The 23,360-nt window shown below is 35.7% G+C and overlaps 1 protein-coding gene across 2 annotated transcripts in view; it reads left to right on the top strand.

Moving 5' to 3' along the window:
• The window catches only part of LOC149562103 (FG-GAP repeat-containing protein), a 113,206-nt gene that overhangs the window by 38,934 nt on the left and 50,912 nt on the right, over positions 1-23,360 (top strand). For both annotated transcript variants that reach the window (XM_089825648.1, XM_089825647.1), the window contains 2 exons: positions 16,409-16,462; positions 16,592-16,792. In XM_089825648.1, coding sequence (XP_089681774.1) covers positions 16,409-16,462; positions 16,592-16,792 — 255 coding nt within the window. The remainder of the gene's footprint in view (positions 1-16,408; positions 16,463-16,591; positions 16,793-23,360) is intronic.

The raw sequence follows: 23,360 nt of genomic DNA, 5'->3' as shown, positions 1-23,360 counted from the left end.
CAACGTTGGGATTTGTAATCGTGGTCCACTTAAGCTTAAATTAGAGACTTATAAAATTAGACCAAAATACATATTCTAGATGGATGGTGATTATATCTTTGGTGTTCTCTTCCCCATGCCTTTCTTTATGCTTTCTTTTCCTTATGCTTCCTTCTCTTTCGTTCCTATCTCTGGTTGGGTAGATGCCTTTACAAAATATTGAAACTTGTTTACTCAGCCATGTCAACTTTTTCTTTGTATAACCCTTGGTTACAACTTGTGGTTACTTAGCCATGTCACCTTTTGATTGGATTTCTACTGCTTCTGTGTTTCTGCATGACGACTAGGTGAGCCAATTGTTCGACCCCATGGAAGGAGCTACCCCCTTTATACATGTATGGATTGTCCATTCATTGTTTTGCACATCTCAAACCCATTCATCAAGCCACCTTGTGTAATAAACCATGTGAATGGTAAATATAATTTGGGGCAATTAAGTAAATATTTTACTGATTGAATAATCTAAGGATTGGTTGAGAAACACACTTAGGCTATACAATGAACTTATATCACATCATTTGGGTAAGCAAATGCATTCCGTTAAATGGTCAGATAAGAAGACCACAATTACTTTAGTAACTAAACCATCAAGGTCTATTGTTCAAATGCATGCCATACAAGGAATTGAAGTTGATCATTCAAATGTTATATAAATCATAGTTGAAAAACTCGGTTTCAGCAATATCTCGGCTAGCTCAAAAAGTTTGGAAAACTTGGAATCGCTAGAAACTTGGCAAAAAACTCGGCAATATATTGACACTATTATCAAAATTTCAAAATATATAATTTTTATAGAAATATATTAATAAATAATTAAGAAGACTATAAATAAATATCTTTGTTCTCTATAATGAATTCATAATTTATAAACACTATAAACTTATAAATGCTGTTAATAAACAATGCATATGCATATCAGCATTAAGAATAAATATATAGTATTATAATTTATTAGAAATATAGTTGTTAGTTTATACTAATTAATAACTCTCTATAATGAATTTATTAATATGCAATATTATACTACTTTAGTATTAATATATAGTAGAATAAATCTGTATTATAAATTTAAACATCCAGTTCAAATAAATTAAAATCTGTATATTATAAACTTATCTATAAACTCATGATCATCAATTCATAACTTATAGTTATATAAATTTACAACTTATAGCTTTATAAAAATATATATAGTGATGTTGATGTTTATACAGGAGCATAATAGTGATGTGTATATGAGGAGATTTGACTACTATGCGTTGACTTTCCAAATCATTCATTGGGGATGAAATTTGGCATACTTCAACAAATGTACATTGAATTTTCAAAAATGTTTTCTATAACCTATTGAAGAGAAAAACCATTATGTGTGTACCCTACAATTAGTACTCCATGTGATGGCATCTTTGAGGCATATCGTCAAAAATTGAAATAGTTCTTGTGTCTGAATCTGTGCTTCTACGTTTTCTCAGCAGTCTGAATCTGTGTGCCTTAATAGTCATAATCAGTATTCGCACCTTTCCCCAGCAGCCATCGCAGCCTACAGGAAAATGAAAAAGCTCTAAAAGTTTTTTAGAATACTTTAGTATTTTTCAAGTTGACTTAATCAGCGGTTTTTTGACCCAAAAATCATAAAAACTGTGATTTTTTCATCCAAAATGCAGTGCGATTTTTTCAAAATATCGTCGGCGATTTATTTGGCGATTATATCGGCTGGCAGTTTTGCTCACAATATCTCGTGATATTAGCGATATATCACAGATTTTTTTTAACTATGATATAAATAACTAAAATCGTCCTTGGTTATTATCCCCCAATACATTATTCCATATCCTATCTCAGCATTTATGTGAATCATCCAAACAATTCTAGCTCTCAATGCCTTAGTCATTTATACATGTAATCCTTTCGTGTTTCATGGAGAGGTAGAACTTCCAGCCCAAAAGGATTGCATTTCTCTGAACAACCACCCTTAGGAAAGGATTTTCCCTTGAACATCAATAATTTTATTAGGAGAAATGACAGTGAGTAAATGTCTGGGACTTGGTAAACTATTTTTTGTTAAGTATAGTTTCTCGGCTGATGTAAGCTATTTTCCTTTTCAGTGTTGAAAATTGGTAGCTGTGATAGAGATCACACTACCTCTGTCTACTACAGATAATGCCTATTCAGTTATACTGCCACATCCAGTTACTGATGTGTTCGTATTTCTCTGCAAGAGCTCTTGATGAAGCTCAGTTCCTCTTCTCCATATTTTATTATGTAATCACCTCATGCTGAAGTGGCTCTATTTTTGGTTTGTGTGCTCTAAGACTGTTTATGCCTGTAGCATTTCACATATTTTATTAATGATGACATGGGACTCAGTTCGTATATTCCCAAGTATTATGTGGCATCATGGATTCACAGTCAGCTCTGCCCTCAACATATGATTGTCTTTCATTGTTTCTTTGGGCCAATTGTCATTAAACGGTGTCGGTTATCTCTCCTTGACTATTGGTTCCTGTCCATCTCTTCAACTCGCGTAGTGTGCTGAGCTATAATTTTGTAATTGTCACAACATGTCCTATTCTTGTCATTTTTTGGAAAGATTTTCATTATTCACAGGTTAGAGAATTCTCAAAGTTATTCAGCTGATGAACTTACCATTGGACCTCTTGTTTTTTTTCTTCTTTGTGTAAATTCAGAGGAGTTCGTGTGTTGTGAGAGCATTATATTCATACTTGGTAATTTGCTGAACATATATATTGTTGTTTCTGAGTTGTCTGTGGGTGTAGAAGAAAGCTTTAAGTATCAGCTTTGTTATGTATCATTCTCAGTTTTTGTATGCAGTCTATTCAATAGGATTCTGAGAATTGCTTTGTATGATTGTCAGAGTGTTGTCGTCAATCACAGAGAACATTTTGTATTTGAGTTATTATCTGAATAAAGGCATTATGGTTTGGTGGGCTGGGTTGTTTCTCTCAGTGACGATTGTTTTTACCAGGATAACCTTTGGTGTCTTCTATTGTTATTATTTATTGCATGTCATTTGTTGCACTTTTTATTTCTGGTTCTTAAAATTTAACATTTAGCCCTGAAGTGTACCAATAAAATCACCATATAGGCAATCCAGTCTGATTCTATATACCACCAACTGCCGCATTTCCTTCTCACCAAGTTTGATGCTCTTAAGAATTGTTTCCAGATTCCATTGTGAAAATTATCAACCCGAAAATTGCAGAGCACTGTGTCAAAATTCTGTTTGTCTTTCTTTTTGACCCAACATGTTGAGTAGAGCTATGATGGGAGGAGGGAGCCAGGCATTCTTTAAAAAATTGCTGTCTGGCGATTCCTAACATCTTACTGTGGTGATAATGCAATCAAATCCCTATTGGCAGACATAAACTTCTTTATAAGTGACCCTTCTGTGCTAATGATGGTAGTGAAGACTCTAATTGGTTCAATGTTATCTAGATATGTTAAAGATTGGAGGAAAACATAGAATTGTGCTCCACGGAATATTAGGAATAAGCTGTTCATTCCACCCTTTACAACTTGCTTCTTCAAGAGAGAAACTGTCATTTGTCTTATATCTGAAGTTGTGTTCAACAAACTTATTTTGGGTATTCATCTTGTTAAAATGATAGTGAACGAAGACAGTTTTGTGGAATAACTTAATATACTGACTGCCCTCTTGTTAGAGTGGGGTTGCTGTTGCACCAAAAGACCGATCTATCAATGCCCGATACAACCACTCAACACACAGGAGACAGTTAGGCCCTTGTCATGAATCCCGAGGTGAGCGCTGAACAAATTTCTAACAATCTCCCCCTCAGTGTTACCCGAGTGTTTGAGAATTCGAATCTGTGACCAAGCTTTGATACCACTTGTTAGAGTGGGGTTGCCGTTGGACCAAAAGACCGATTTGTCAATGCTAGATATAACCACTCAACACATAGGAGGCGGTTAGGCCCTTGTCACGAATCCCGAGGGGAGCGCTGAACAAATTTCTAACACCTCTTTGATCTAAGTAAACCTCGACATCTTCTCATATGCCTGTTCTCGCAAGAGGTTCTTTTTCTCTGTCTCATTGAATTTTTTTTTCTTCTGAAGTTAATCCTCTCAGGAATCATTATTCACAATCAGATCCTCTAAAACCATCTTTCTATTGTCCAAATAATCTTCTTGCAAACATATTGCCCATTTCTTCTATTTCCAAACTTTAATTTAGTCTTTAGATCTTCTTTGTGTTCTGAATTCAATTGAATATTGCCATTTCTTTTCTTTCTAGTGCTGATCACTATATATCCACTACCTTTGAAAGTTGGGTTTAACAACTACATCATTTCAAATCTGAAGTGACTGGCTCTAAAAATCTACAAAATTTGACTTCTTTAAGCAAGACTCAAGACAATCCAGTTGTCCTCCACGAGGAATCTGGAGGATTAAACTAAAGGATTTACTGTGGCTTTGTTCTTCTATTAAACCAGGTTTAATTTTCTTTTAAAGATTTGACATTGTGCAAATAATTTTAAATACAATATCTGAAATATTGTTTCATCTGAGCTAAAATATTTTTTTCTTTCCCTAAAGCATCAACATAATCCACATATTTTAATATTTATATATAACTTCCTCTTTTCAAGGGCTGAGGTAGGAGCATAAACCTGGCAGAAAATTGAAAAAGTCACATCCAGGGTAAGATGAATTAATTTTATAGCCAACCAATTTGGATTTTTGTGTTGAATCGCAACTGCTGTAAGCCCATGTCTTCTTGCCTCATTGTATTCAATTTTCCCCAGCCATCCCATACCTGACATTTTCCAAAACTGGTTTTATTAGTCCTTAGCAAGAGAAAAACGTTGAAGTTCCACCTTTAAAATACTGAATCTTTTCTTAAAATTTCATTGGTCTTATGGATTCAATGTGTCAGGAAGCTCCCTAGTTCCACCTTGCATTTTGAATTTCTGAAAGAGGACATCCGGGCTATAATTTATGCCTGGTTAATGCTTACCACTTTTTTACTTGTTTCTCCAAGATTCATTGAACAAATTAAACAAGAGGTTGATTAATCTTATAAAATCATGCAAATTTGAGTGATTCATTAACCTCTCCTAAAAATTAAAAATAAAATAAAATGGAAAAGAGTTTAATTAACTCCAATAAAACATGTAAATAGGAAAGATTGATTAACCTCATTCTGGTTAAGCAATCCCCTTCATTCAGCAATTTTATAACTACCTTATGAAATAACCCTTGCCGGTTATAGCCTTAAACAAACACCATTTCTCTTAATCAATCAGTAGTTTTGCGTTTTGTCAAACACTTGGCGAGTAAATAACTAACTTCCATGAAAGAAATTTAATAGAAACTTTGATCTGATCATATAAGATATTGATTATATCCCCTTGGATGATTTAGGGTTTTTGCTTTTGGTTTAATATGAAGCATTAACAAGTAGTATGGAATTCTGAAATTGACAGTATTCTTAACATAATCAATTCTAAAAGTTTATTTAATCATGAAGTTGCAAAGGAATTACAAGAATCATGGAAATTGATTGTATATTTCTCCCAAATGACCAGCTGACCACAACTCTGTCCTTATTGAGCAGTACGCCCAAAACACTTTATTTGACAATTTGATTTTATATACAATTACTTGATGCAACTGGAATTACAAGCATCAGAATATGGAATGATAAGGAACCTGATTTTGAAGCACAATTGTGAGCTTTGCCATACCAAGCGATCGTAGCCTTCACACAGTTTTTCAAGCCACCACAGTCAACGTGGCTGTCATAAACATGAATGAAGGCCTGTTTAGTAGACACACAGGTCTCCCCTTGTAACCACGGGTCTCTAAAGTCAATCACAGGCTCTGAAATATAAGTCGCAGACCCAATAATCCAATTGCAGGGCTTCACAGGCCTTGAAAAAGGTGACACAGGCCCTTAGGAAACACTCTCAGCCTTTCTTCAGACAGAAACTATTACGAGGTAATTGGTAAATACTTGCTTATTAATAACAGAGACCGAAAGGTCAATTTATGCTAAAGATATTTACAAGATAACCATTAACTAATAATAGACGTCTTATCTATTATTGTAATACCCTCCCTTAATGGTTAATCTATCTAACACACCAAGCTGTCCTCTGAATTTGACAAACTTATCAGGACCAAGAGGCTTGGTGAGAATGTCTGCAGTCTGATCTGAGGTAGGAACATACTGCAGATCTATAGTCCCGTCTTCAACCAGCTGTCGTATGTAATGACAATGAACATCCACATGCTTGGTTCGTTCATGGAAGACTGGATTCCGTGCTAACTTGATAACGCCTTCGTTATCAACAAACAGAGTCGTCGGTCCTGCTGGTGACATCTGCATATCCCCAAGCATTAGTTTCTGACTCTTGGCATCCAACTTGGTGCGTGAAGCATCAGGGATCCAAACAAAAGCAAGAGAGCCAAAAACCTTCAGGTGACTGATTCTGGGCTTGCAACCTGACCAGGCCTCTTCCGGAGTTTTACCTTTGACCGCCACTGTGGGTGACCGGTTCAACAAATAAACTGCAGTGTTAACTGCTTCTGCCCAAAAACGCTTCGGAACATGTCTGTGTTCGAGCATGGAACGAGCCATCTCGGTGATTGTCCTGTTCTGACGTTCAACTACACTGTTCTGTTGTGGCGTGTGGGGTGTGGTGAACTGGCGTTGGATGCCATGTGTATCCAAGAAGCTAGAGAAAACATTAGAACAAAATTCCCCCCCATTGTCTGATCTAAGAGTAATAATAGATTTCCCAGACTCTTTTTCAACTAAGGGTTTAAACTTCTGAAATAGAATAAATGCATCGGATTTCTTTTTAAGGAAATACACCCACATTTTTCTACTGAAATCATCTACAAACAACAGAAAATAACTGTACCCAAGAACAGAAGGAGTGGCCATAGGGCCGCAGATATCAGCATGAACAAGCTGAAGTACTTGAGAAGCTCGCCAAGAATTGCCACTGGGGAAAGGTGTGCGATGTTGCTTCCCAGCCTAACATGCGTCACAAACTCCAAGGTGTTGGGTTTGAATCTCTGGCAAACCAAGAACAAGCTCATCCCGAGCAAGTTGTGAGAGATAATGCACATTTAAATGCCCATATCGCTGATGCCAAAGTGTGCTGATGGAAGATCGCCGAGCAGCCATAGCTAAGTCCTAAGAATCACCAGAATCAGTAAGTCTGAAAAGACCATGATCCTCAAGACCAATTGCAATAGTAGACTTAGTCGCCCGATCAGTGATGGTGCACTGATGTGAACTGAAGGTGACTGCCAAGTGTGGAGAATGTCGCAGCAACTGACTGACCGAGAGTAGATTTAGTTCCATCCCTGGAACGTAGTACACATCAAGGAATATGAGCTTCCTCCCAACAGATTGAATTTGAATGTTGCCTTTACCAACAACCGTGTACTCTTCTCCACCACCAAAGATAACAGAATCTGAATAAAGCTGGTAGTTAGTAAACCAGTCTCTGCGGTGAGTGAAATGTCGAGAGGCACCTGAATCAATGTACCAGGCAGATGACTATACATGATCTATGGGTCTTTTAGCCATGAAGGCATAAAAGGCAGATTCCACCTGCTCAGTGTGCTCTGCACTGTTCGCTTTGGGTTGCGAACCTGATTGCTTAGACTGGGCAGCTAAGTGTTTCCGACATGCAACCTTCATGTGACCATACTTGTGGCAATAGTTGCATTGAATGTTCTTCTTTTTGGTACCATCGGATGCTGGAGCAGAAGACTTCTGCTGAGATGGTTGCTGAAACTTGCCCTTATCCTTCTGAAAGGATTTCGCAGCAAAGGCTTGCTCAGTGGAGGTGGAACTGGAGGTGCTACCGAACTGTTGTTTCCACCGATCTTGCTGAAGTAGCAGGGTGCAGAGATCAGTGAACTTTAGATCAACACCAGTAGATGTGATGTTGAGAGTCTCGATAAAATGCTCATAGGAATTTGGTAAACTCCGAAGAGTGATTACCACAATATCCTCTTCCTCCATCTTGCGACCGATGGCAAGTAACTGATCACGGATTTCTTGAATCCGATTCAAGTGTGCTTGGAGCGAGGTGCGCTCATCCATGACAATAGAAAACAAAGTGTTTTTCATAAAGAAGGCTCTGCTCTTGTCGGAAGTCTCATGAAGACCTTTTAGATGTGTCCAGATTTCGGCCGCTGTCTTGCCGGATGGAATCTGAGAAAGCTGGTCATCAGCTACGGAGAGTTTGAGAAGCATTACTGCCTCTCGATTATTCAGATCCCATGTATCTTGATCAAGACCCGGAGAAGTCGGACGCTGCGTAACACCCAGAACAAGTTGATCAGTGTTTTGATATTCGAAGATTGCAATGATGCGTTGCTTCTAGGTTCCATAATTGTGACCATTGAATTTGGAATTATGCTCGAGCAGAATATTTGTCAGAGATGCCATGGCACATTTTTCAATGAAAAATTGTGAAAATCTGTGAAGGCACGTTCTTCGAGGCAAAAATACGGAAGACCCAGATGAATCAGAGAATGACTCAAAAGAGAGCTCGAAAAACCCAGAAAGAATCTGCTGTCGTTTTTTGAATCCGCTAGCTCGAAAATCGAGGCACAAAAATCGAGGCACCCAGAAAAAACGGACGACAACCCAGTTGAGCTCTCGAAAAACCCACCAAGAATCTGCAAACAAAAATTTTTTTCGACCCCAAAAATTAGGGTTTCGAAAAAAAACGGCCCTAGCTGAAAAAAGCTTGAAAAAACTTCAGATTTCTTGATGAAAAATGGTCGAATCTGCTTCCCAGAGCACGATGACAGACTGAGACGGCTAAGAGCATGAAGATTTGATATAGAAACATGCAGATTTTCACCCCAAAAACGCGAGTCTCCAAAAAATGGCCACGATTTCCATGCGATTTGCAGACTCGTAATTCGGGAATTTCTCCAAGCAGAAAAACCCTAGGTGGGTTTTGGAGAAATTAGCTGAAATAATTTTGGAAAAATTTAAACAAATAATTTCAAGAAGAAATTATAAATTTTTTCGAAAAAATTTAAGTATTTAGCTCTGATACCATATTACGAGGTAATTGGTAAATACTTGCTTATTAATAACAGAGACCGAAAGGTCAATTTATACAAAAGGAAGAGACGATGTTTCCTTAGGAAACGATCGTAAAGAATAGAACATTCTATTCCAGAGAAAGCAAAAAACGAAAGCAAACTAAAGCTAAAGATATTTACAAGATAACCATTAACTAATAATAGACGTCTTATCTATTATTGTAATAGAAACAACCCTAAATATGCCACGCCACTGCCAGGATAGATAATGGCAGTCTCCCAATGTGCACCACAAATTCCAGAATGAATGGCAGGTGATAATGTTAATGGTAGCAGCAATTCTCACCAACCAGATAATTTCCTTGGCATGAATCAACTTCTCAATCATAGCTAACACAGAGGAGAAGTTATATACTGACAGCAACAGTAGATCAATCATAATAAATACTTCCATCCATAGTGAACACAGCTACAGGAAGAAAACAATAATTCTCAGAATTTAATCCACAACACCTCAGCGATGGATTAAATGCACCACTCAGAATCAAACCCTTATACTTCAGCATAGAAATCATCAACCTTAGAAAACTCTTCACAAGCAACGAAACAAAAATAGACAATCGGATGATAAATTCTCATTATGGGATTCACATTTATGATCTCCATTGTGCAACTTACCTTCAGCTACACACCTTTCACTTAAAAGCCTTTTTGCTTTATACTTAGGCACATAATATAATTTATTAATTTCCTTTTGGCTCCCAAAAATGACATTTTCAACCATATCATGATATATTGACACGCGAGGTCTATTACGGAAGTAATTGGAAAATATTTTCTTGTTATTAACAATGATCAAGAGATCAATTTATACAAGAGACTAAACGATGTTTCCTTAAGAAACAATCGTAAAGAATAGACAAATTCTATTCTAGAAACATAATACTAAATATTAGAAACATTCTAATATTTACAGAAACATTCTAATATTTATCCAGAGCACGAAGTTGTCAAAAAGCGTAAAAGACAAATTCTGTTTGCTCAAGGTGTTCCACATTGTTCGTTGTGGGCTGTGAACCAAATTGCTTAGATAAGGTAGCTAAGCGCTTCCAACATTCAACCTTCATGTGCCCAAACTTGTGGCAATAGTTGCATTGAATGTTTTTCTTCCGGGAGCCTTCTGAATCTAGAGCAGAGGATTTTTGCTAAGAAGACTGCTGAAATTGGCCTTTATCCTTCTGAAAGGATTTGGCAGCAAATGCTTGGTTTGTGGAGGTGGAGCTGGTACTGCAATTGAATTGTTGTTTCCATCGATCTTGCTAAAGTAGAAGTGTGTAGATATTCGTGAACTTCAGATCAACACCAGAAGACGTGATGTTGAGAGTCTCGATAACATGCTCATAGGACTTTGGTAAACTCCAGAGAGATAACCACAATGTCTTTTTCCTTCATCTTGCGACCGATGGCAAGCAACTGATCACAAATTTCTTGAATCCTATTCAGGTGAGCCTGGAGTGAGGTTCGCTCATCCATGATAATAGAGGATGGAGTGTTCTTCAAGAAGAAAGTTCTGCTTTTGTTAGAAGTCTCATGAAGACCTTTGAGATGTGCCCATATCTCGGCAACTGTCTTGTTGGATGGAATCTGAGAGAGCTGATCATCAGCTACGGATAATTTGAGAAGCATAACCGCCTCTCGATTATTTAGATCCCACGAGTCTTGATTAGTGCCAAGGGTAGTCGGACACTGTGTAACACCCAAAACAATCTGATTGGTATTCCGATATTCAAAAGTTGCTATGATCCGTTGCTTCTAAGTGCCATAATTTCGACCATTGAATTTGGAATTGCTCTTGAGCAGAATATTGGTCAATGATGTTGTAGCATGTTTTTAATGAAAAAGTGTGAAAATTTGTGAAGGCACGTTCTTTGAGGCAAAAACTGGAGGAACTAGAAGAGAGATCAAAAAGCTAGAAAGAATATATCGTCGGTTTTTGGATCCGTTGGCTCAAAAATTGAGGCATCTAAGAAAATTGGACGACAACCTAGTTGAGCTCTCAAAAAACCTACCAAGAATCTGGAATCAGGAAATATTTTTAAGGTAAAAAACTAGGGTTTCAAGCAAAAAAGTAGGTTGGCAGCCATGGAGGTTGAATATGTAGAAAAATGGCAGATTTGGATAGAAATGGGTTGCAAAACCGAACTAGAAGTCGACGGAGTTAGATCTCTCAGAACGAAAATCTTAGTCGGATTATAGAGAGTTGGAAGCAAATATGAATGTAAATAATTTCGAAAATAAAAGATAGATAATTTCAACCAAGAAATTATAATTATTTTCGATAAAATTTAGAGTATTGGCTCTGATACCATATTATGGAAGTAATTGGAAAATATTTGTTTGTTACTAACAATGATCAAGAGATCAGAGTATATAAAAGACTGAACGATGTTTCCTTAAGAAACGATTGTAAAGAATAGAAACATTCTATTCTAGAATTAGAAAACTAAATATTAGAAACATTCTAATATTACAGAAGATTACAATAGATAACAATTAGATACTAAACAAAGATAATATAAACTATCTATTGTCGTGATAAGGTCATTGTTTCTTGTGCCCAAGATTTAAAACCTTTCAACCTGGTTCCAATGAGCTATGCCACTAAGGTGAACAACATTCAATATTAGTAAAAATAGCAACCTTAGCATATTTAGTTGAATAATAATAATAATTCACTCGTCTTGCGAAAATGACTGAAGAAGCATTAGAATCAAAATTTGATAACACCGTAGTGATCTTGATGAAGAAAAATGATGAATGAATTTGATAGGGTGACTTACTAAAAATAGACGCTCCCTCCAAGATTCTTGGAGCCTAAACCAAAGACCATAAATTAAAAAATTGAGAGCATCACTCAACTCTAACTCATTTGAGCTCATTGGAACCAACTGTTGACTTACTAAAAATAGTAAGTTCTTAAAAAAGGAGCCAAAACTCACCATAGGCCACTAGAAATTCTAATAACTCCACAATTGAGACCTCAAATCCCACTATTAACTCATCAGGGTCACGATGATGAATTGACCAGGCCAATTGTAGGAACATGCTAAAAATGGGGACATTACGCTTTAAACTCACAAAGTGGAATATTCAAAAGCAATATACCGAGAAACTGTGGAGTTTTGAAAATGCTTCAAGGGCACACCATTCTAAAGAATCAAATGAAATAAATGCATAATAGGGAAAGCCATGGTTATGAAGATTTTAGAAACTGTCAATCAAATGCCTAGACTTGCTGTGCAATTTGTTTGACTAAATACCACCTTTACGGAGGATAAAATAATCTATGTCTAATGTTTAACGACATGTTTTCTAATAAAAATGATTGTGAAAGGTAGAAATAAATACTAAGGACTTGATTTGTTTGACTAAATGCCTTAATAATGAGAAGAGTGATTTGTCAATTTTCTCCAACCTGAACGGAATTGGAAGCATCCTGAACGGAATTGGAAGCATCAAAGGCAAATGAATTGTTTGGAAATGATCATGAAGAAAGATATCGCGCTGAAGATAGTGCTTGATGGCTGTAAGTATCAAATGCTGCATTGGTAGACAGGTATGCCAAATGTGGAATCACAGATAAAAAACACTAATTGGTTTATAGAATGCCTGTGAGGCATGTTAGATGGTCAACAAAACACCGCCAACTTCTTCCTTTCCGCGGGCTTCCATAAAGAAGTAGGCAAGGCACATGAACTGCTTGACAGAATGCCCAATGGTTTCCCATAGAAAGCAATGATTGCTGGATATGCTTAATGTGTGAGTAAAGAATCTTAACAAAAACTTTCAAAAGGGTGAATCTGTGGTTGGAAGCTGACTCCACAATCTTAGCCCCATTCTCCCTTCGCACACCATAGAAGCTTTTGGATCAGTGCATATGTACATGTTTTATAAATCAAACCATAGAGATGTGGTCTCATGAAATTGTTTGAGAATATAATAGGCATTGGTAAAGCCAATTCAGCAACCTATGCCCACGACTTCTTAGGAAGAGATTATTTGAATATATCAGCTTCTTTGCTGACATCTATGTAATATGTGGAATCGAACATAGGGCTCGAGAATTGGTTGACAGATTGCCTCAGGCAAATGTCATCTCAATGAACAGAATGAAATGATCACTCAATATACTTACGGTTGGCTCATCAAGGATGGTCTTGCAATCTTCAAATACATCATCTCCAACACTTGATGTAGTCACTAAGTCACGGTTTTGTTCTGCTGAAGCGTGAATGCTAAGAATATACTTGAATTGCCTGAAAGAAACATCGCCTCATGAACACATGATTGTAGGGTATGTATAAAATGATTTTGGTGAAAGACTTTTCAAGTTTTCAAACCATTGCAGTCTGCAGATGTAAAGATGGATTCCACAACATTTGCCAGCATCGTCCTTGCCCGTGAGCCAAATCGGGAGCTTTAGATACAACATGAAAACTCAGCAAGGCACATGACCATTTGATATAATGCTCAAAGCATAAAATTATGAAACATTTTAACAGTGCACAAAATTGCTTTGAAGGATAATGTTGTGAGGACTTTTGTTCAATATTATAATTTTAAATACATCCACCAAGGCTTCATGGAATGAAGATTTTTGATAGATATTATAGCTTGAATTATATTGATATACATGAGAATAAAGTGTTGAAGTAACACAACATGACACTTGAACCGATTGGCAAGTACTCAAGGAAATGCCATTGTATAGTTTGAAATTGCATGCGAAGATTCCCAATATACTTCATGCCTATGCTGAAAGGAGCTTCAAAAATAATTATTGGAATCCATCAAAACATAATTGTGGGGGCTATTATTAGATATTATAGCCGGAGAAGGTCTTGTGGATATGCATGCCAAAAGTGGAAACATAGACAACACAACACAATTGTTTGACAGAAACCTACAATGATGATGCCATCTTAAGGAAAGAACTGAAAAAGACAGCTGATTATGCCAAAATCACAGTCTTGGGATAATGCATAAATGTCATCTAAACATTTCAAAGTTCATGTTTTTGTCATATATTGTCACTTTCTGCAGAATAGATTTGTTGAAAGGTGATAGAAACTTCTAAGGAAATGTACATTGGTAGATGTAAAGCTAATCTATTTAATCTCCACTTGCTAGATACAATAGCTCCAAAGATTGATAAAGGCATGGTGATGGGCTATTATGGTTAGCACTTATGTAAAATGCAAAACCATGAACATTGCACCTGAACAGTTTGACATAATACTTTGAAGAACATGGTTTAAAGATTGTAGATCAAGCACAAAATTGATTTATCTAAAAGGGATTTTAAAACTCTCAACTAATGCAACTGTTTGACTTTATGTGCTGCAGTGGCCAATTTGTATGAAAATTGCAGTCAAAGGAAAACATACTAAAATATTTTATGGAATGCCTCAAACAGATGTCATTTGATGGATTGAAATGATAGATGAAAATCTAGAATATGAAAATGCAACAAAATAAGTGAATTGGTATGCACTCATTTTGGGACATTGTAAAGCTTCGGTTTCATTCCAAGTATTTGTTCGAGAGTGTAGAGCAACTCATACCCAACATGTAATTGAAAATGCTGGTAAAGTGTTTAAGGAGAAGAATGGTTAGTGTTTTTTCCTTCTTCTGATGGAATAGTCACCCAAAGCAGGATTGATGTGGTGGATTATATGACACGTAAGCCAGTTGAGAAAGGAAATATCCAGGGGAGGTTAGACAATAAATGAGGTAAATGCTAGAGTAGCCCATCAAATTGTTAATGAATTTTCATCAGGAATGAAAATGCACGAGTTATGTATGATAGTCAAAGGAAGAGGAGATGATTTTCTCTCATGGATATCTCAAGCAAACAATAGTGTTCATACATGTAGTTCTTGGTAAATAACTGGCTAGCAGATCAGGGGAAGACTCAGTGGCTACTTCATCAAGATCAATTATTTGATTTTCTTCTCAAAATAGATAAATTTCAAGTTATATTTTTGTAAATCATGACGTTTGTCACTTTTGGTCAAAGTTAAGAAGTCAACTATTTTTCAGCAAAATTTGAAAGGTTAATAACTTCATTCGTTTTGCACAAAAATAAGTAAGTTATTGACCCAAAAATGAAGTTAACTAACAATGAAGGCCTATAAATACAAGGCACTTTGTAATGGAAGGGGAAAAAAGTTTTATGAAGGGGAAATGTTGGAGAAATTTCTGAAGCAACTTTTTGTTCTCCACTATGTACAAAAGTATTCTTAAACTTTTATAATTTTAAGGAAATAATGAAAAATGCATTTAGTTGTATGTCTTGAATGTGTTCACCAATCATCCTTCCTTACTTTTCGTATGTTAAGTTGGTGATTTCTTATGTAATGAGGCAATCCAATAGTTTTCCTTATCTATGTAATTGATTTGGCAATATTTATTCATTTCTTGTTATCTTGGTGTGAATATACTGGAATGTCTTATCTTTTTGTGTGTCAAGGTTTGTTATCCATATTTTGTCATCATTGCATTTATGTGCTGAAACCCCCTTGAAATCAATTAATTATCCATTGTGAATCTGAACTAGTATTTGTATGTCTACTATTGGGGTTGAACTGTCAAGTTAATCTTTTACTTTAGTTTTGTCCTATATCCTTTTTGTACTTTCAGGCGAAAAGTACACAAAATCTCAAATACCCCCATCATACGAGGGAGCTGCCTCTCTCAAACAATGAGGAAGGTTCAAATTTGATTGTGATTGGATTTCAACCTATCCAACAGTTGGCATGATTGTTACTACCCGTAGGGCAAATAGGGTCAATTCCAAGAACAATATCGTAGTGACAAATCTGTTTACCACCAAAGGTAAAAATTAAATATTGTATAGCGAAAGATGTTTGGCAAATAGTAGCAAGAATATCATAAATATTTCGCTGTTCTTTTTAATATTGAAATTTATTCCTTTATACAACTAGACTAGAACCCTTCCAAATGTTAAAATAACATAATGTGATTATAGCAAAAACATGATAAGTTGGCTTTGCTTATTTTTCAAATTCCTATTGAATGCTTTCTGTATACTGGTTATTAAGTGTGTTGATGTTTTGAAACAATATTTGGCCCTAGCTTTGACAAAATGTTTAAATAGATGATGGATATTACTGATCCATTATGTTGATTTTGTATCATGGATCTTTGTTTGAAATCAAGTTACTTATTTTCTCTCCTATGGGTATACTGCATTATGTGAGTTAACTTATTTGTCTTGCAGGTGGAGTGCAAGGAGTTCCGTGAGTCCATTCTAGGAGTTATGCCACACCATTGGGTATATATGATAATTTCTTCTGCTTTATCTTAGGCTAATCAAATAGATGTCCCATAGCTGGATATGCTGATGATAAACTGTGCTTTGCATTTATCCATGGCTCTAATACGTGAAAGCGTGTTTCTCCAGGAAAGGAGAGAAGATACTAAATTCGAACTCGCACATTTCAGAAAGCACAAAAGAAAGACATTGAAGAAGGTGCCTGGAAAGAAAGCATCTCCATTGGACAAGCTAGATGATAAACATGTTTTTGGGAAGGATACAAACAATAAAATTGTTGGTGCCATTGGAAAAGCTGCAGAGTATGCTGCTTCATCTAAGAAAAGGAAGGTATGAAACTTTACCCAGTGTATCATTCAGCAAATACTGTGACAATGTTGCATAATATTTCCTATTATATGGAAATGAGATTTTGGATTCATTGAAACCTTAGAAATTGCATGTCTTTTGTCCTTCTGTGATGTTGTCTTTCTAGATGACATATGGGCAAAATTAGTAAAAGAAAGAAATGATATATTGTTTCCCCTTGGGCTTTACATTTAATCTAAGTTGCCAGTTCAGATTTGGGTTTGGAAAAAAAGTCCGAGATTCAGGTTTGAATTTTGTTCAATTTTTTTGGACTGGGTTCGAATTTGTTTTGAGTTCATTTGTACAAAAATATCTATCTATCTATCTATCTATATATATATATGCAGCAAATAAGTTCATACACCACTATGTTAATATCAAAGCAATATAGAAAAATACACCATGATATATTAAAGTCTTATTCCAAATGACACATAAAAAAATGCCAAAATACACCACCATATCAATGTTTCAATTAAAAAATAATAATGTCAACATTAACAATCAACCATCACTGATCAAATATCACAAAATGTCATCAAATATATCATCATCATCATCCGGCTGTTACAAATTAGAAGCACAAATAGTGCCACTAGCATCAGACTAGCAATGTCAGCTTCAGGAGCAACCTTAACAATGTAGTTCATGATTGTCATCATCAACTGCCAGGGCATCAAGGTGGGTAATCAAATCTTCCAACTCCACATGCTTTAGTTCATCGTCCCAATGTTTTGCCTCCCCTGTTTGTTAGACACCCCAGTTCAACATGCTCTAGTTCAAGTTTGAATGCACATAGACCAAGTCTTGTGCCTTCTTGAATGTAGTCTGTTGTGTTTTATTGAGTGGATGAAGGTGTATGTGGTCCAGTTCCTCTCGGATGATGATAAAATGGCAACCTATCAAGATTTTCAATTTTGAAATTAGGGAGTTTAGAGTTTTGAATAAATACTTTAAAAATATAAATTCAATACTCATCAAACAAGAATTTAGAAATTAGAATCTTTAAGAGTTAAGAACTTGTGATAAAATCTTGATGGCAAGGGTTGTAAGTTCTAGTATATTTCTCCATGGAAGGATTACCATATATGAGCGTCAACATTGTTCTTGACTTGAAGAGCCTCATGAGCACAATCATCAGTTCTTGCAAAGCTCATGAATTCAGACCTTATTGTATGTCGTATGTGATCAGGATAGAGTCTACAAAGAGCTGCCTTGTATGCATGAGCAACTTCAGGATCACTGTATAGGTAAACTCTAGTGGTACTTTGCTTGAGGACTGATTGACTATAGTACCCAGGCTAAATGCAAAGGCAAGGAGATACAAAGGGGTAGTCGTTTTGTTCCATCTTTTCCCCATGATTTTCTATAGTTCCTTGAAGAATGTATCTTTAGGATCTCGCTCTTTTAATCATTTATGATCTTTTTAATATCCTCAATCATGGAGCCATCATATACCTCACCCAATCAAGGCCTATCCATGTCAGTGTATCGGATCTTGCTCAATAGAGGCTCAATGAGTCTCAAGAGCTAATCAACACGATCTCACCAAGAGTCATCTAGTACCATTGCCTTAATGATAGCTGCCCTTGTACTAGATAGCAAGTCTAACCTCTTTATGTGGATGTTCTAAAACTTGTGCTAGACCAAGGCGTGCATTGAGGGTTGCAAAGCCCAATTGAATAGCGTCCAATTTAACTGGTCTACTTTGGACAAGTATGAGTCTAATTCCTCCAAATTATAGAGAACACCATTAGGAAATTCGATGGACTCCAATTGTAATCCAATTAAAAAGAGCCAATTTCCTACTTCCTTTTCTTTTAACAAGTCCCTTAGCTGATCAACATTAAATGTATCATTGAGTTTTTTTGAGAAAAGATCACTTTTTTTAACTGCCCTTGTCTTCATTTTGTTTTCTGAGATAAACGCCATGAATTGCACAAAACTGGATGCACGCTTAAATTAGTCTCCACAGCCTGGCAGAATGATTTGCACTCTGATATCATTGTAAGATGCCACCTCTTTTGTACTTCAATTTTTTTTGCTTTCTCCCTTTGAAGTAACTTAATCAGACAGTTTGCAGGAAAGAGCCTCAATGCTATTAATAAGGAATTTCTTTTACGCAGTTAGAATTACTGGTTTGAAATTATTTACATTACGCTCATGAAAAAATGAAGAATTAATAGTGCACAGAGAAAAAAATGTTCTCACTCTGATTTCTTTTTGTGTTTCTACACAATAGTTTGTTAAACACTCCTCTGTGTCCTTTCAAATAACACAAAATTCAGGAAGAAATTGTTACAATATTCTGACCTCAAAAGTGTTTAAAAGGCTTGAAGAGAGTCTTCTGCATTAAATATTTGACAAATATTCTTCAATGCTCACCAATAGTGAGCCGATTGAATAGAAAGTGCTCAGAATCACTCTCTTGTCACATACCTTGTATGACAGATCCCTCGGTGTTGAATCTTAAACACAGTGTGAATGCCATGAAATTAGCATATTGGCCTAGAAGTGCTTTCTAGGTCTCCAAATCCTCAACTGATAGCTTATGTCAACCAAACATTCCTTGTTTGAATTTTAATCTTACAATGGATACTTGACATCTTCTTAAATGCTGACACTTTATTAAAGGCTACGAGACAAGCAATATGCACAGACCAGGAGCAAAACTGTTATTCGGTTCCTTCAAAGAACACGTGGAATTCTTATAATTCTTTGTCACAGGATCGAATCTCACAGTAGGGAATGGCTCCAACAGAAGCTTTCAAGCCATCTTCATTCCCGACATTTATGAAAATTCATATATCTGCTCCGTCCACTCCCACAACAAACTTTATCATATATGAAGAGGAGATAATTGCAACTTCTTGTTAAAACCTGCTGTTTCCTGAAGTATGCCATGATTTCCAGACTTTCAAGACTATTGCCCTTGCTTGATGATCTATAGAAACATTCTTGTTTAATATAACCCATCTTCATTAATTGCCAAGTCATTTTGTGTGCAGATAGTAGTGTGAATTCCACATCCTTTCGCTGGTGAATTCAGGAACCAATCTCATGCAATATTGGAAGTCAAGAAATGGCCACGCAAGAGGATATGGCCCAATTTGCATGTGCCAACATGATTGTTCCTACATTTTTTTGGAGAAATAATGAACATCAGGACACAATATTATTACTTTCATAATTCACATGAACAGCAATGATTGCTCAATCAGACATGGTCGAACTAAGTAGATACTCATCGAGAGATAGGAATTAAGCTGTCCAACTCGTTCATTTCTCCTTGGCTAGTTAGTTTCTTAGATTAAAATGTGAAACAATTAATTAAATCGGTTTTGACGTTTGCTCTCGAGATAATTAATTCCACGATCTTAACATGAAGTGCCCATCTTATAATGTTATTCCAAATGTGGATTGGCCAGAAAAATAAATCACAAAAATATTGTAGTCTACTTATTCAAAATATGTTCACCAAAATGTTGTACTCCATAGTTCTTAAATATTCAGAATATATTCACACTTTTCTAAATAAGAAATAGAAGATGTATTTATTTCTGAAATTCACTTTCAATTCTTAAAAAATTGCTTCCAAATCTGCAATTGCATGAGATACATGAATGATATCTGCAACTTGAATTGGGTTTTCGACCAATTCACAAGTAATTCTTAAAGGTTTCCATCCTCGGGAAATCCAAACGAAAATAAGAAGCGCTTAGAGCTCTTCCAAATAAATTAATTGAAACCAGCTTAATCAGAATTGTTATGGTAATTTGATGTTGTACTTACAAAGTCGATGTTTTTAAAAGAAATAATTGTGAACTAAAGATGAAAATGAAAACCACCTAATAAACAAAAGACTAACTAAGATGATCATTGAAGAAATATTAATATTCTTATAACCTCCCTTAATGGTCACAATCTAACTACCCTGCAAAAGTGTGTACACATCTTGTGGTCAAAAACTCTTTGGAACATTCTATTGCAGTTGAGACCCTCCCTGGATTTGTAGAATGTCAATGACTAAGAGTGGCCAAAATCCATTCAAAAGAAAATATAGAAGACTGCCCCCTTCTTTAGAATGCTTTGCAACAAGAGATAAGAACCTGCTGTCGACTCTGCCACTAAGATGAGTCAGCCTCTAACCCTCCCACAATTTGCACAACATTTGACTAGAAATCATCACAAAATGTCCAACGTGATGTTGGATAATAGAGTTGTCCCTTCCTGTAGCTAGAGACACACTTGTTGTGAGGTTTTCACAACATTGTCCCGTTACAAATGGGACCCCCTCTTTTTGCTCGTAGTTGTTAGGGTTGTTATGTTTTGGTAGTTGTGAGCTTGAAAGGATTGGGGGGTGATTAAGTTATCAAGTTGTCAAGTTACGATTTTAAAGTGGAAGTTTCAAACTTAAAATCTTTTGGAGTCATGTTGTAATGGGTTGAGTCAAAAAACTAAGTGTAATTAAATTTTGGCTAGTCAAATAGTCCAAAGGACATTATCAAAGCATACTTTGTCCATAAGGGCCTTAAAATACTTATAGAAATTGATTTTCCATACTTAACATTTTATAAAATCCTAAGGAGAACCAATTTGTATCATTAAAGATACACATAATCCAGAGTTACTATGAATTTCTCCACTTCAAATGGTATTTTCCCAAAACATAAGTATTGAGAGTTTATCTAGACATGGCTCGATTTTTCACACCTAGAATCTAGAAATATAAGGTGTGAAGGAAGAGTACAAATGCAAGGAAAATTTCTCCTATGGAGGAAAGAAAAGAGGAGGAATGAGAAAAGTGGAGTTACAATGTAACTTTAAGAATCCCTTTAGAAAGGACATGACAAAGTAGAGTGGGAGCCTTTATAAAGTGATTTGTATCTCCTAGATTCCTCTACAAGAGGAATCTACTATATATCATGCAAAAACACTTGCTTGGGAAAAATCTTTTGTTGCAAAACATCAATTAACAACTCACAACCAAATGATAGTACATATATGACTAGGTTAAAAAGGAACGCACTTAGGCACTTTATATGTCCTAGCATATTTGTGAAATGACTCTACATGATATAAATCAATTGCATTAAGGAGAACACACACAAATGTTATCCTCTCAATATGCTCCTGAAGATATCATAGATATGATGGATTTCTAAAAGCTATGTCACAACATTCGAGTTCAAGTTAATGTTTGACGATGAATTTTTTAGGATGAAGTTGAATGAGATGAAAAATAATAATAAAAATTCATAATTAATATTGTCTTATTTAAATTAAAAAATCTTAGATTATGAATAAATTAAAAAAATCTAATATAAATATTATAAATACTAAATATTCAATTGAATGTAGTTAATAATATAAATCAAATATTCTAAAATATTGAATTTTAGCTTACTAAGAAATGTCACCCTAGAATCACAATTTCAACAAGTTTGTGTCAGGGTTATACCTTTACAAGGTAAAATATCTCCTTTTAACAATATGAGCCTAAATTTAGAACTTTCCACCATTAGCAATGACATTTATACACACATACACAGACATACACTTTTGAATATTTGGTCTAGATAATAACATGTAATAATCTTCATTTCAATATATATACACACACACACACACACACAATATGTCTATTGTTTTCTACTATTCTGTAATGTCCCCATTTTTAGTAGGTTCCTGCAGTTGGCCAGGTCAGTTCACCATCACAACCCTCGTGAGTTGGTAGTGGGATTTGAGGGTTTCAATTGTGTGGTTATAGGCTTTCTAGCAACCTATGATATGTTTTGGCTCTGTTTGAGGGACTTACTACAATCTGTTGGTTTTGATGAGCTTAGTTGAGTTAGAGGAGTTGGGTGATGGTCTCAATTTTTATTTTGGGCTTCCGATTTGAGCTCCAAGAGTCTTGGAGGGAGTGTATTTCTAGTAAGTCATCCCGTCAGGTTCATTCATCATCTTTTTTCATGAGCATCACTTTGGTGTTGTCAGATTTCGATTTTGATGCTTCATCAGCTGTTTTCACAAGACGGGTGAATTATTATTATTCATCTAAATACGCTGAGGTTGCTATTTTTGTTGGTGTTGTTTGTTGGTTACCTCAGTATCATAGCTAATTGGAATTGGGATGAAAAGTTTAAAATTGTGGAAACAAGAAACTATGGCCTTACGTGTCAGAATATTAAGTAATGGTGGAAAAGGTCATTTTCGAAGCCAAAAGCGATTAATAAATTAGATTATAATGACACTTTATTATATTTTAATGTTGTGTGTGGAAAGTTTCTTAAGTGAAGTTCATTTGGGAAACTTTATGCCACTTGGAGATTATAAATATGAGCCTATTTGATGAGTAAAGCATTTGATCATTTGATTATCTTATTTTGCTTTGTCGTTTTTGTGACGTTTCCTGAAGTTCTGATTTTATGTGCCCTTGCTGAAGTATAAGTGTTTGAGATTGAGTTTGCGCATCAATACACTGCTGAGTTAAAGTGGTATCAAAGTAACATGACTAAGACCCGGCTCGGACCCGGCAAGGGTAACTTGA

Source organism: Cupressus sempervirens, chromosome 4 (genome assembly GCF_028749045.1).
Source record: "Cupressus sempervirens isolate cs-2001-9-10 chromosome 4, ASM2874904v1, whole genome shotgun sequence".
In the NCBI taxonomy this organism is placed as follows: Eukaryota; Viridiplantae; Streptophyta; class Pinopsida; order Cupressales; family Cupressaceae; genus Cupressus; species Cupressus sempervirens.
The sequence above is the reverse complement of the archived record's forward strand: the minus strand, read 5'-3'. Positions and strand labels throughout refer to the sequence as shown.